This window comes from Lichenostomus cassidix, chromosome 4A (assembly GCF_008360975.1).
Source record: "Lichenostomus cassidix isolate B80296 chromosome 4A, HeHo_3.0, whole genome shotgun sequence".
Taxonomy (NCBI): domain Eukaryota; kingdom Metazoa; phylum Chordata; class Aves; order Passeriformes; family Meliphagidae; genus Lichenostomus; species Lichenostomus cassidix.
Genome location: NC_139485.1, coordinates 8,381,337 through 8,396,504, shown reverse-complemented (window position 1 = coordinate 8,396,504; position 15,168 = coordinate 8,381,337). Strand labels below are relative to the sequence as shown.

Here is a 15,168-nt window from a genome sequence, read left to right as displayed (position 1 = left end):
CTTTTGAAAGCTTGCAAGGATTGTAATCACTCCCTCTCACCACTCAGCCAGCATTAACCTGGATGAAATTTTCTAGTGCTAATTCTCAGTGACCAGAAGTGCACTCTAGGTCTGTGTCTGCTCTCTCAGCTTCCACATTTGCCAAAATCTAATTCATCAGGTGTTCTCCTTCCAGACTTCTTTTTGTATGAAGGATCCTCCATCATTTTATAGGTCAGAATTACTGCTGTGAGAGGCAAGTGCAGCCTCACTGAAGCTGGAGGCTATAACCAATAAAGTCAGCAACAAATTTGGTTCTAGTTTCCAGCAGTGAGTCAGGAAGCTCAGGGTGGATGGCTCCAGAGCTGGAGTGTCCATCTGAACTCACACATTTGCCTCTTGTCACTCCATCTTGTGCCTCTCCAAAAGTCCCCATCAGAGCCATCCTGGCCTGGGCTGGGCTCAGGTGTGTTCCCAGCCTGGAGGGGCTGGCTGTGCACTGATGGAGCCGTTTCTCTTTGCTCTCCTGCTCTGCCTGGCAGCCGTGCCGCTTCTCGCCGCTGTACTCGACGGCTGCGGACAGCGCGGAGGACAGCTATGTGCCTATGCGCCCCAGCACGTCCCCCTCGGCGCCCGGCTCCGACTGCTCCCCCGACGGCTACATCCCCATGAGCCCTGCCTCAGCCACCTTCACCTTCCCTGTCGTCAGCACTGAGAAACTCACCAGCCCCTTGCCTGAGCTGCCCTCGGACGTGGAGCCTCCTCCGGTGAACCGAGACCTCAAGCCTCGCAGGAAATGTAAGCCCAGACCTAAAGTGCAAAGCCAGGGGGTCCTGACGGTGGGGACATGGGTGACCTCCTTTGATAGTGTCCTTGGCATGCCTTAAAGCAATTCCCACTCTAGACGATGGGTTAAATGTGCCTGCAGGGTGCTTTGTGAGTGCAGGACAAGTGTCCATGGCTGCTCTTGCCATCAGAGCCCAGGTGGCTGCAGTAGCATCGTGCCCAGCTTCCCACTGCAAACAGCCACGGGGACCTAGCCTTGCAGAGACACTAGACTCAATCCTGCTGCTCTGAAGTACTTGTACTCCTCTCCAGCCCTCTGACCTGCCAGGAATGGGACATCCAAACATTCAAGTACTCAAACTTGATGTGTGGGCTGTTGGTTAAACCTCTGCTGGGTAGGCACAGCTGTTTTGGTTTAATTAGGAATTCCCTACAGATGCATTTGCTGATGGTAATTTTCCACTCCTGCTTTTCATGGCATGTCCAAAATCTGTGTTGCACTTCTAGAGATTATACTGGGGACGAAATTCAGCTTTGAAGTGAAGAAATTGCCTAAACCTCACTCACAGCTACAGCTGTAGCCTACAGCTACAACCCTAAAGCCCTTAGGGTTACAGAGCCACAGGGTTAGTCAAAAATTGGTTCAGGCAATGCTGCTGTAAAGTGGGCACAGACATTTAGACCACTGCCATGAAGCAAAGTAAACTCACATGTTTTCTTAAAGCGTTTTGGGAATGGTGGGCACATGTATATTGACTGGTGACAGGAATGATCCTGATCCCCATTAGGACCTTTTTGCTTAGAACAGAACCTAAAACCTGTTATAACCTGGAGGCTGAACCAGCTTCTCAGAGGCAGCATAGGCAAAGCATATTTAGGGCCATATATGGATCTTGTGGGGCATTTGGTCTCTTTATGCCCACTGTATTTATTCTGTTATTTTAGGGTGATTTAGGGACTTTGCTTTCCAGCACTGACTGAAGAGGTCATTTGTTACTGATTTCTGTCTTGGTTATGTTTTGTGAAATACTCTGTTAGTTTCTTTCTGTTAATATAAAACTGCATTTTTCTAAACAGTCTGTACTTTTCATTGGAAACATCGTTCCTTTTGTATTTATTACAGCAAGACCACCTCCCCTGGACTTGAGGAACCTCTCCACAATCCGGGAGCATGCTGCCGTGACCAGGATGTGGACTGTGCCTTAGTAAGTCAACAAGAAACCTGCCATTCCAATCTTCTGAGCATTAGCGTTGTGGAATAGAGTTAAAAATAACTTATCACATCCCACAAGAAACAGTTTCCTGGCAAAGTCCACAAGCAAAAATTCCCCAGGGTTCCTTGCAGTATCCCCCAGGGTTTTGCTGTCTCTAAAACAGGGCTCCCTTCCACGATGGGCAGCTCCAAAGAACTCAGCATCATGTTTTGAAGGTTCCTTTTGGACAGCCTGGAGCTGGTCTGCACTCTGGTGTGGCTGATATGATGGCTAAAAGCTTGGTGTGCCTGAACTATGATAGAGCCATTTTTGCTCCTGAAAATTAATACAGCATAGGAAAACCAGATGAGATAAAGAGCTGCCTGAATTGTGGACTGGATGTAGAATTCTGCACTGCCACACAGCAATCCAGACTTGAACTGCTGGTATGCCAAAAATTCCCAGCAACATCCTCTGCACACCCTAGGCACTCCAGAAAATGTGGGGGTTTGCTGGCATGAGTGCCAGACAGGGCATTTCCACTCTCCCACTGCAGGTTGTCCTGTGAAGGGCAAAAGAGACACAAGATGGGCAATTTCTCAGTTGCAGAGCCCTCTCTCAGCTATCCAGCCCAAGGCTGGTTAAGCCCTTTGGCACTGCCTGTTAAGGAAAGCCAATTCCCTGCCTCCCAAGCATCCCTGCCAGAGCATTGTGGTTAATCAGTGCTGACACTGTGCAAAGGCCTGAAGGATAATGAGCTAAGAGTGAGTTTGCATGTTTTATACTAACAAAAATAATAAAAAAAAGAAGTATGCCTGAAACTAATACAGCAAAAGGAATTATGGTGTTCATGCTGCACAGACTGGCCATCTGATTTCCTACTAACCAAGCCCATCATGCTCTACTGTGGTAATTTTTTCACCATGCATCTCTGAGAGTTGTATTGATGGGAGAGATTTCCTTGTGCAAGGGCTGAGTCACAGCCATCTCCACAGCATGGGTGGCACATGTTGACATGAGTGCAAAGCCAGAGAAGTTCCTCTGCAAGTACCTCCAGCAGCTAATTAATTCACATCAGTCTCCAAAATGTGGATACCTGCACAGCCAAGTAACTGCCCCCACTATTGCCCCAGTGAATGATAGCTGTCTCTGTGCCCTTTGATGCTTCAATATTTTACACTTTCTGTCGTACCAGATAGCAAACTTTCATAAATCTTAGAAAAAACCACAACAAAATCACTCAGCGATATAGCACACTATTTCTAGAACTAAGGAGTGGCTTTGGACATCCTCTCCATGAAGGCTGCAGCCTTAGTGTGAGTTTATTCACCATATGGACTGTGTCAGGCTTTGGCTTCATTTCAGTGCATCTGTAAGATGCTTCCTTAACCTCTCCTGTGTTTTTCTTCATAGCAATCGAATGAGCTTTATCTCACCAGAAAGAGACGGTATTAATTCAGCAAGAATATTTGCCAATTCAGTTTCCGGAGAAGAGGAAGAAAGTTACATTCATATGGTAATCTTCATTTTCACACAGCCATCCTTTGCTTTATTCTGCTCTGTCACATTGATGGAGAATGCAGAAGTTTGTTTTCTAAGGAAAAACGTTGAGGAGGTTTGTCCTTTGCCTTCTGGTTTGTTTTTCTTTTTTCAAATGATGAAACGGTTTTAAACCAAAGACAGTGGGACCAATTTACAGAGAGATAAGGGAAGCCCTTTTCCTGCTCTGCAGAACTCAGCTGTTCGCCCACGAATGTTGCTGAGCAGTTCCAAGAGATCACAGGGATCAGCCATATTTACATGAGAACTCATTAAGGCAGAGGAAAATTAAATCTTTTCACCTTTTAAAAGTGTGCCCTGCAAAATCTCCTAGGAAATGACAGAAAGCCGTTAGTGCACTTCCTAAAGAAACACACCAAATATTGTGCAGAAACAGAACTCCCATTAAAGTCTCTTATTGCTTCTGCTTTGGCTGGTGGCACTAACCCCACTTCCCATCCCATGAAAGAAGAACATCTGGCTTTGTGGCTTACTTTTCTTCATTTACTCTTTAGCCATATCTTGCAAAAGACCAGAATCTTGTTTTTCTTTAAATTTTACATGGAAATGGATCTTAAATACATTCATCTGAGCCAATGTCTACAGATCTGGCTCCATAGCCAAAGCCCAATACCAATAGCTATAAAAATATATTGCAAAACTGACCACAGTGTCCATGAACCATAGTTTCAAATTTCAACCTACATCTCTACCAGACTGAAATCTGCTCAAGAAGGCAGTTCCCGTTGTAACCACTCCCCATTTGAGTTTTCTAATCAAGGAAAACATGTCATATGTTTGTGGTTATCTGTGATTTTATGAGATCAATTTTCAGTTGCTAGATTTGAACAGAATTTTCACAATTTCTTCAAATTCATGGAATGATGATGTTTAAGAGGGCACCTCTGCAAATATGAGCTTTCCAAGGGCGTGGATTGAGAAGCTGGGTACAAGTCCTTCTTGATAAAATTGAGTGTAAATCAGCCTGGTTTTTTTGTTTTGCCAGAATTACCAGGAGAAAAAGGCTCTCACAGTGTCTTTATGCCATCCCACATTTATCAGAGTTACACCGTGGGTAGTAACCAAATGCACCCTTGGCATAGAAATCATGTGGGTCCTGACTGTTGTCACTCTCATTCTGCTGGGCAAATCTCCCAGCTCACAGTTGTGATCCTGTTTCCCTCTAGGATCATGTTTTAAGAGCATTAAAAGTTTCTCTTCTCTCCTGACAGGAACACAGACAGGCCACATCTCCATACAGTGGTGCTTTTCCATGGACAAGGAAATCTAACCTTGATTACTTAGCACTGGATTTTAACTCTGCTTCCCCATCCCCTGTGCAGAAGGTACGAGTCATCTGAAAAATCTCACAGCCTTCTGTTTTCGTCTGCTGGGAGGAAATTGAGACCCAGGGTCACATTCTGCTAGGTGCCCTAAGTGCCATGATGAAGCCAGTCATGTTTCCAGCTGTGTCAGGCTCCAGATGAGTGTTATAAGAGCATGATTAGGGTGCTGACAAGGTGTCTTTAGTGTGACTCACAGGGGTGCCATTAACACAAGCTCGGCACAGGGCATGAGACTGTGCTGGGATGTGCAGCCACGAGGGCTTGTGGGCAAGCTGGTTGATGCCTGCACAGCAAGCAGGATCTCTGCATGCTCCTTCATTTTCATCATATCTCCACAAAGCCTTTCCTGCTAGTTTGCCCCAAAATCTCTTTGCAGTAACATGTTTACAGCCCATGAGAAATTCATGGAGTAAAACTGTACCATCTCTTATAACCTGGCAAGATGTGTATCTTTATTCCTGCATCACCAAAACCATTTCAATTTCCTTTGCAATGCTGAGACAATACATTCCTTGTTCCAAAGAACTTCTAACCTGCCCAGGCGGTGGGGTTGGTACAACTGCAAAGCAATGAACTGTTGTCAGTCTGGGTCATTTTATGTCCTGTGTATCATTTTCCCTATCAGCCAATACTCCCAGATGCAAAAGACTCAAGACTCTCAAGCTCTCTTATTTAAACCCTCCCTGTATCTAAAATCAGTGAGGTTATCCCTGCAGCAGGATCACTCAGATGAGGAGAGAATGTTTATCTGCATGGAAATAGCCAGCACAGCACGTTTCCCTCGCTTGCTGTGCTGGGCTGAGTGACAGGGTGACAGATGGATAATTATAGCTAAAGTGGGCTGTACAGCAATCCTTTTGTCAGCTGATGTCACTGTGAGCTTCAAGGTGAAGTGAAGCAATCAAGGAACAGGGGAAAGGGAAAATAAAAAAATCAAGCTAAGTTTCACTAGCACTCCTTTTCAACCTGAAAATTAATACATTGTTTTTTTTTTTCGTTTGTCCCACAGAAACCTTTTCTGTCTGAGGAACAGAGAGTGGACTATGTCCAGGTAGATGAACAGAAGACTCAAGCTTTACAGAACACTAAGCAGGAATGGACAGATGAAAGACAATCAAAAGTGTAAAGGAAGAAGATTTGGGATCTGGAAGAGTTTTTTTTTGCACTGGAACCACAATGTTAATGAAGCAGCTATCACAGTAGAGCTCAAAGGCAGAGAGAGCCGAAAGATGCTTACAGTCTTCAGAGGCATTTTTACTGGAAACCTTTGATTTCAGCTGGAAATAGTATGTTGAGTGAGTGAGTGGTTCACTGATGACTAAAGTAATGCATTAGCCTTTTTACTGCCCTTACCAGTAAGCTACATGGTACCATTTTCTGGCATGATTCTGGAACGAGTCCTACACTTAACATTAACAAATCCACTACAAGTTGCATTAATCTAGTTCATCCTGCCTTCTCCTTCTGTTGCATAATTCCTAGTTGCTAAAGCTATTTTTTGATATTCCTACAAATGCTGCAGATGCTCAGAGTGCTTTTATGGCAGAGGGCATCTGACAGGTTTTGGTGACTAATCAACTAAGGGCTAAAATACTGAAAAAAATAAAAAGAACTTTTTGAATATATAGTGCTTAAGCAAAGAGAATTTTGAAAAATATTTTTCCCCTGGGTGTAAAAGGTCTGACTGTGAGCTGATGCTGTCAGAACTCAAAGCAGGACTACATACCCATGCGACTGGAACGCATGGTCTTTGACCTTCTGGACGACGGTCATTGTATTAAGCTTCTTCCCTCCATTGTGGCTCATAATTGTTGCTTCTCTGTCTGATTCCTACTGATGTTTTCTCCCCTGTCTTGAGAAGTGTCTTCGGCACGGCACAGCACAGCTGCTCTTCTAGCAGGAGGCTGCAGCCACACAGCTCTTCGCTGGCCAAAAAAGAGAAAGGGAAGCTGTGAGCCTGTTTCTGCAAGCCTTGAGAGAACTGGCAAGAGATCAAGAATGCTTTCATCTGAACAGCAGAAGAAATGCCATTGGAATTGCTGGTAGCAGTCGTCAATGTGATTGTTTCACTAGACCCACCCCAAAAATAAAAGAGCATTAGGAAGTGCAGCGCGCTCCGAGAGAGGCCAGGAGCCTGCCAAAACAGGACAACAATGCACTCACGCAGCGTGAGGACCTCTGGGCTCAGGAAGCTTATCTACCTTGGGGCTTGTTACAGGCACTATCTCAGGATGACATATGTGTATAGTTTATAAGATATTTAACTTTAAACGCTTGGCTGCAGTCTTTCTTTTACAGTGGCACACAGCCACTTGACTCATGGAAGCAGGCAGTGACGCTGAGTGACCCACACTGGATTTGGTCTCACAAGCTTTGCTCCTGTAGGTAAGTCCCAGTAGCCATAAGAGGTCTGATCCTGTCAGCGTGGATGGACAGACAGGACCCTTACGAAAGATTTCTTCTCTGACAGTGCCAATTTGCTGGTCTCCCTTTGTTGCATTGCTGTAACCTGACATCCCAAAAATGCTGATCTACCAAACAGAGGTCACAGAAATGTCATTGCAGAAACCACTGGCATTTCAAGGCTCCTACTCAGCTTCCTCCCTACACCCCCTCTGCTCCAACCATTCCGGCACTCTGGGAGGCTGAGTTGCACGTCCTGTGGGAGAGGCAGAGTAGCCAACAGAAACACAGTTTTCCTCCTACCTCAAGAGAGCTGAAGGGCTTGCAAGTCTCACTGCTTCTTTAGCCCAGCCCCTGGGGATCTGTGGTGACCAGGCTCTCACTAGGTTACCCTGCAAGAACAAGGTTCACCAGCGCCTTCACTGACTGGGGCAATCTGGGCACCCAGGCCTGCAGGCACCAAGTGTCCCAGACTAGAGCTGCTTGGAAAACTGGGGTTATCCTGCAGATAGCTGACCTGCTGCTCCTTCCCACTCTGCTCCTTCCTCCCTCACCAAAGCTCTCAAAGGAAAGTTGATGTTCATAAAAATTTTGAAAATAATTCCAACTTTTCCGTATATATCTTGTCTGTCTGGTGTGAAATTCAGTTTGTTAAAACCCAGCTGTTTAGTGCTCTGCTTTGGCAGAGCTGTGAGCACCCATGCCCTGGGAGTGGTGTTGTAACAGGGGCAGGGGGTCTGGGGAGAGGCAGTGGAGATCTGCACCTGCACAGAGGTGTCACAGAGAGGGAAGCATGGAAGGGCCATGGATACTGAAACCTTTGCCTTTCTGCCCAAAAGAATTGTCTTTCTATCAAAGTGTGCAAGTAACACATGTTGCTGAAAGCTCTTGGTGTGTGCTGATCTACTGAAAGGGTTAAAAGACCAGCTAAGAGGTGTTTTAAATTGGGGACAGACAACATCCACAAAGGGTGGGTGAAGTTACATTCTGCTACTGCAGACCCTGGGTTGAGGAGTGATGGCACGGCAACCTCTGATGCAGATCAGAATCACGTACAGATCAGCTCATGTTTGACTGGAGTGTTTCTTTTCATGCTGTCAGAAAATCTTCTGAAGTGGAAAAACACCAAGTTATTGGAGACAACTGACTCGCTTGTTATTCTAGTTTATTGTAAAAATATTTAAACTCAACAAACCTGGCTAACGGATCACTCAGTTCAGAGAAGAAAGAGCTCCCTGGGGATTTTTACTCCCCTTAAAGGACATAAGCATATAGCTTGGCAGGGACTGTCCTTAGATCAGAATGGCCCCTTTCAACTTCCTGTGGCCCCTGCTTGCTCCCACAACACTCTTATCTTGATCAAATGCTGCTCACTGGTTTCTAACTTTTGCTTCTAAGAGCTAAGTTGGAGGGTTTATTCAGATTTTTCATAAGGTGTTTTTACCCACTGCTCCAGGACCTGTGACATGCATTCATGTGCAAGTACAACCCATGAAACAGGAGCAATTAAAAAATACTGGGAAAAAAATTTAAAAGCAGAGCAATACTCCCACGAGGCTTTTTTATCCCATCAAATTCTGCAATACTTCAAAGAAGGTAAAGAGGAGGAGGATGGTGGGAGGATGGCAAAGGCCAAATCTGTTGTGGCCACCCCATCACTAAGGAGTTGGGTGTGCAGGGAGCTGCAGCAGCCACAACTGACAAACCCACCTGTACCCATAGAGCCAGCTGGTGGGAGAGGAGGGGTGTCACAGAGCAAAATGGAGTCACTGCTTAGTCTGTTCTTAAATCCCAATCCCTTGGCCTAAAAGGAAAGAAAACCTGAAAACTGAATCAGCTTTTGAAAGTGCCTTGTCTGAAAACCGCCCAGGCCAGAGCCCTTGGTTAGCACTGGCACTGGGACCAGCCAGGCACACTCCTGATGGTGTCTTGTTTTTGCCATGGATCTGTTATTTGCATGTATTTTTTTCAAAAGTGTAATGAGAGCTGACGCAGAGAGAGGCTCTGCACCTAAATGAGCATGGGGTGGCCTGGGGTCCCTTAGCAAACTCTTGTCTGCTGAGGGAACTGGCATGGCCTAGCCCAGGTCTTGTAGTGCCTTCTCCAGCACTGCTGGGGCCTCGCATTTAAAATGGGGAGAATAGCCTTTGTTGGATTGGAAGTGTCACCCTGCAGAATTGCTGGATGAAGCTCAGCTGCAGGATGATGTGGAAAACAACCAAGCTCGATGTTTTGGGTCCTGTGGTTATTGTTGGGCCATCAGCTGGTTCCCCCAAAGGATGTGTTTAATATGGCCTTACTCTGCACTCCTTCAATGACCACACATTGGAGCAAGGCATAGCAGGTCCACGACTCATTTGCTTTTTGGACTAAACTGCATTTTACATTTATAATTCCTTTATGAGAGGAGGCAGCATTAATTTCCTTACTGGCAGAAATGAACACTTAACCTGAGAAATGCCAACAGCCATGAAACCAGAGCCAGGTGTTTCCAGCCAGCTCGCTTTGCCAGCGGTAGCACCTGCTTTATTCATGTCACTAACTACATCCTAGATGCAGATTTTGGAGTTGCATTCACTTGCAGTGATTCAGTGGCTTAGTAATTCAAAGACCATCAGATGCTGTGATGAGAACGAAGCACAGGGCAATGCCTTCCCTTTGTCCCCCTGTTCCGCAAAACTTGCTCAGGTTTAAAAAAAAAAATAAAAGCCACCAAAATAGCAGACTTTTGCCATGTCAAAGCCAGGATATTTTTTGTTTTCAGATAAAACTAAACTTTTGTCTTGTGCAAATGAAGCATTATACATTTTTTTGTACTTGTAAATCTGTGGGGAAGCATTAAACAGTCATGTCTGTTATGAAGGGGCAAGTTGTTGCTAGAGGGAAGGGGCTCACCTTCCTCATGTTTCATTGTAATGTTTGGTGTATATATTTGCACATTAAACTGTATCTTTTTCTAATAAATTAATATAAAAGGTAGCTGTGATCTTTAATTATTTCGGTAAGTGAAGAAATGAGGTAAGCTCCCACATTTTTCATATAATGCTTTGTCCATTTTTTACATCTCTTATTAGGCAGTGATTTGTTCATGTAAAACATTTGGATGCAAATTCAAATGAATTTGCAAACAAATGTCATACTCCTGTGTGTCATGGGGGTTATTTGCAGAATAAGGAAGAGCCATGAAGTTGTGACTTGGACTCATGTCTGTGTCCTCCTGGGACAGGGTGAGGTGCAGCCCCCCAGTCCCAGCCCCAGCTCCTGACCCTATGGCTGCTGCTGCTGCACAGCCAAGGGGCAGGAAAAGGCCATAACTCCTGACCGACCGTGTAGACCACAAGCACAAATTTATTCAGCACATGCACGGGCTTGGGTACAAAGACTAGTTGTTATTTAACCTGATCTTTTAATTGCTTTGTGCTGAGGAGTGTAGTTGCTGTTAATATAATTTCCACATGCAGCAAACTAGGAACATGGGGATCCTTTCAATGTGCACATCCCGGGATTTGGAGGATGAAATGAGGCAGTCCATGGGAGCAGAGCTGAGCAAACCTTGCCACTAACAAGCCAGGTAGTTTGGAAATAGTTTATTTATTGCTTCAGGCTAGTGCCACTTTTGGATCTGCACACTTTGTAATCCTGGCTGGAGACCCACCGTGGTGGATCAAGGGAGGTGTAGTGCTTAGAGAGCCCCTGATGGAAACTCGGCTACACGACCAAAGACACACTGACACGTGTGACTTAGATAAGCCTTTGCCTGCAGGCTTGATAGAAGGGAACTGCGTGACATTTTGTTTTTGGTCTTCAAGGGAGGGCAGGTCAGACAAATGAAAGGTCAGATAAAGTCTGACGGCTGGTTCACAGCTCTTCCGTGTCCTCTGCCCAGCAGAGATGGGAACAGCTCTTTCATCAGGGAGCACTTCCCAGAAAAGAGACCTCCCTCTGTTGCACCTAATCCCAGAGCCTTGGAGGGAAACAACTGTGTCAAAGGAACCATCACCCTGCTGCCATGGAGTGAGCCAGGGAGCTCTCAGAATTCACACACCTCCATGAAAAGTACTTTAGTGATTGGATAATAATAGTTGTAGTAATAATAATAATAATAATAGCATGAAAAAATGACAACAAAAGGTCTGCATATGTAAGCACTTGGCTCAATAGAGGTTGGCCTCTCTAGTTACATCTGCAGTTTCAAACCACATCAAATACTTTCTTGAAGCAAAAAGCCACAGGGCTGCCAGCCAGGTTGCAAAACCAGGTTATCTTCATGGGGCCTGAAACACAAAACCCTCCAGAAAGGCAGTAACTCCCCATCACAGAATCATAGAATAAAGCTTCAGTTGGAAGAGACCCACAGCAAACATTGAAGTCCAGTTCCTGGCCCTGCAGAGCACAGCCCTAAGAATCACATCATGTGCCTGAGAGCACTGTCCAAACACTTCTTGAGCTCTGATAGGCTGAGTACTGTGACCATTTCCCTGGAGAGCTGTTCCAGTGCTCACTCTCTGGGTGAAGGACCTTTCCCTAATATCCAACCTTTTGGCCCAGTGCTTTTTGCCTCTTTAACTCTTTTGGTTAAGAGTGCAATTATTTTGGTCTCTTTTAGCTGGAGATGCTCAGTAGAGCACTGCCTTAGAAACAGGTGTTCCTGCAGAGTCCCTGGGCTCTGTATCAACTCAAGGACACAGGTCTTGAGCCACAGTGGTGATATCTCATTTCTCTTCAGGAGAGCTACAAGAGTTTTGGCAAAGGAGCCATACTTTATTGCTAATTTTTCATGTGGGCTTTGCAGGACACTGACTCCCCCCAGGCCAGTGGCAGTAGCAGAGACAACACTGAATTTGTGGGGTCTTAGTCCTGCACTTTTGCCAGCAAGTTATGCAGGCTGCACGCTGTGTTTTGACAGGTCTTAAGATCTGCATTTCCCCATCAAACAGCATCTAAAGCTCCTCTTCCAGTTGTTTAGGGCAGAGAGTACAGAGGGACTTGGCTCTCAGGTTATACATATTTATGGGAGCACACTGGGAGCCAGCAGCACCACATCCAGCGCAAACAAAGGATGTACTGGCAGAGGCTCAGCCCCTTTCCACCTGGGGAGCTGATCCCAGGCCCTGTTGTAATGCAGGAGTGAGCAGGGAGCAACCCAACCTTTCATTCACTGTCCTGTTTTGTTCTACTTTGATTTTCCTTTCACATCCGATTTTAACATAAGCTCATTGTTATACAGCCCCAACATGCTGCTCTGACAGCTTTGGGATCTTGGCATTGGCATATCCATCACTGTGCAAGAGCCTGAAAAGCCCTTGCTCTCAGGTGGGCTCTCACTGAGGGCTTTAAAGCTTAGAGCAATTTGAGGGGGGTGTTTTCACTGCATGTGTTTGTGGTGGTTGTTGCAGATCAGTTTGCTCCTTCATTGAAAAATGCTCAATTCTTTGTCCAGGAGCTCGGCTCCTTGGATTTGCCTCTGACTGTGCTGTTATCTCCAGATGGCTGCATTTGCTGCTGCTGCTGCTGTCATTCCTTAGCCTCCTTCCCCACATGAGCAGTACAGAGCAATGGGGGAGACCTGCTCTGCATTTTTGCCCAGAAGGAAAAAACCACAAGTTCCTCCCATAAAGCATCCATTCTGCCATCTAATCCAGGAGAATATTGCTCTGCCAGCACCTTGGTTTTCTCTGAGAAGGCACGGAGCATTCTGGAGAGGGACACAACAATGGAAAGGGCAAAACATCAAATAGAGGCAGCACTGGCAGGTGTCTGCAAGCACTTGAGAAGGTGCCAGGAGGCAAACACAGCTTTTTCTTTTAGATTTCCAGATCAAAGTTTGGGACAAGCTTTAAGTGCAACCTTTTTATACAGCCTGAAAGAGAGAGCTCCTCTACAGAAAGAGATGGAGGATTGAGCAGTACAGGGATCTGTAAAACCCTGAGGTCTCCCTAACTCATAGATCTCTCTCTGTTCAGCATTAATGTGGCTTTCGGGAAGCAGCCAGGTTAATCAGGCAAAGGGACACAAAGTTTCCAAAAAGAGTCCTAGTGGGGCTTGGGTGCCTCCACCACAGCGGATCCAGCTGAGATCCCTGCCAACAGCCAGAGTTTCAGAGACACTGAGCTGTTCCCCTTCAAACCCGAGCTGCCTCAGGGTGTGCCCAGCCAGGGACTGCGTTATGCCGACACGGCTGTGCCCTGCTGCAGGCAGCCCCCGAGGAGACAGGGACAGACTGACCCTCTCCTGCCTCCTCCTGCTGCTGCTTCTCCTGTCAAGCAGCCTCACATCCACAGGGCCCAGGCCCCTCGGGACCCCAAAAATCCAAAGGCTGAGAGATTTGCCCTCGGCTGTAGGAGCAGATAGCCTTCTGTCGGTCACATCTTAGGGTGTGTTCATTCAGACTGTGAACGATTTATTTCAAAGCACTGACCAAGCCCAATGTACTGACACTGGCAAATGAGGCTCTCCCAAAAGGGTAAGGGCTTCCCAGCAGAAAATGTGGCCTTTGCTGTGTATTTTATCCATGAAGATGAGACGGGCAGTGGAACAGCAGGCAGGCTGCTTACAGTTCAAAATAAGAGATGTCTTCTTAAAAGTGTTTTCAAAATAAAAAAGAGAAGATTCATCATTTCTTTGGCTTAACTTCCTCCACAGTTAGTCAGAAATCATCAGGAAATGGCACCGAAGGAAATCCGTCCTGTTCTGCCTGGTCAGCACAAGGAATGTGCTCACACAGAGGATGGAGAGGAGGGGCTTTGCCTCTTCCCAGGCAGAGCTGAGCAAAGCACCAGAGACAGCTCGAGAGTGAACTTGCATGACATGTAAAGACAATGACAGGGAGACAAAATAAAGATGGATTTCCACGATCAGCATGTCCTGAATCTGACTTTTGCACCAAACGAAAATTTGGAATAACTCCAGAAATGTTTGTAGTTCTTTTTTCCATGTTTATATATAGAGGAAAAAAAAAGAAGCACACTTTACCATCCATACACCTCTTCAGACTTTTCTCTGAACAGCTCTGACTGTTAAATGATACACAAGGCTCAATGAACAGATTCATTTCTAGTGCAGACCTGCCCTTTGGTGTCACAGAGAGCAGAGCCTGAGCCATGCTGGCAGGTCCCCAGGCTGCTCCAAAACAGACAAGAAAATACACGGTACAGACAGACAATCAGGTGTGTCCTAGCCTGTATCCAAAGTCTACACTCAGAAAGAGAAAACAGCTCTGAATTGCATCCTATGTTTATCAGGATTATTTTGGCCATGGGTGCTTTTGATCTGCTTCCCGTGGAAGCAGCAGGTTCAAGGAGCTCTGTGGCGTAAGGAAACCCCTGAGGTCCTTCTGCCAGGGAAAGGCTCAGCACGGAGCTCATGCCTGGCGGTGGGGATGGCTCTGTGTGCCCACTGGCTCCAGCATGGGGACATTGGCTTTGCCTGACGTATCCATAAGCTGTTGCTTTTGTGTACAAGCCCTGTGCAAGTTCCTTTTGCCCTGTGGATCTAGAGGAAAACACACCCAGCTGCTTGCACCCTGGGGAAAAGTCTCAGTCTTGTACCTGGAGAAGGGAAACCTGCAGCCTCAGGAGGAGGCAGAAAAATGCATATTCCACCAGCAGCCTTGCCTAAAAATACTGTATCTTATCAGCTGTGCTTTTTCAACAACCTTTTAACTCTGAGTGGTCAGAAAATACTTAAAAACCAGATTTCTCTGATAACTCTGACACTTGCACTTGCAGCCAAGCAGAGTACTCTGCCTGGAAAATGTTGACGCATAGGTTTCCTGGTGCTGCAGAGCAGCGGTCAGCGTGAGATGGGATCAGTAACTCCAGCCCAGCATTGAGCAACCTGTTTGTCAAATTGTGATCTGGCCACTTCCCCGGGGAGGTGCTCGCTTCCCCTCGCCACCAACCCTCCCAGTACAAAGGGCCAAG

General features: G+C 46.1%; 1 protein-coding gene across 2 annotated transcripts in view; it reads left to right on the top strand.

Moving 5' to 3' along the window:
* GAB3 (GRB2 associated binding protein 3) overlaps positions 1-10,225 on the top strand; it is a 62,356-nt gene extending 52,131 nt beyond the window's left edge. For both annotated transcript variants that reach the window (XM_085060414.1, XM_085060415.1), the window contains exons 6-10: positions 522-777; positions 1,889-1,970; positions 3,372-3,474; positions 4,730-4,843; positions 5,853-10,225. In XM_085060414.1, the coding sequence (XP_084916540.1) occupies positions 522-777; positions 1,889-1,970; positions 3,372-3,474; positions 4,730-4,843; positions 5,853-5,969 (672 nt within the window). In that variant the 3' untranslated portion in view covers positions 5,970-10,225. The remainder of the gene's footprint in view (positions 1-521; positions 778-1,888; positions 1,971-3,371; positions 3,475-4,729; positions 4,844-5,852) is intronic.
* Positions 10,226-15,168: the final 4,943 nt, after the last annotated feature.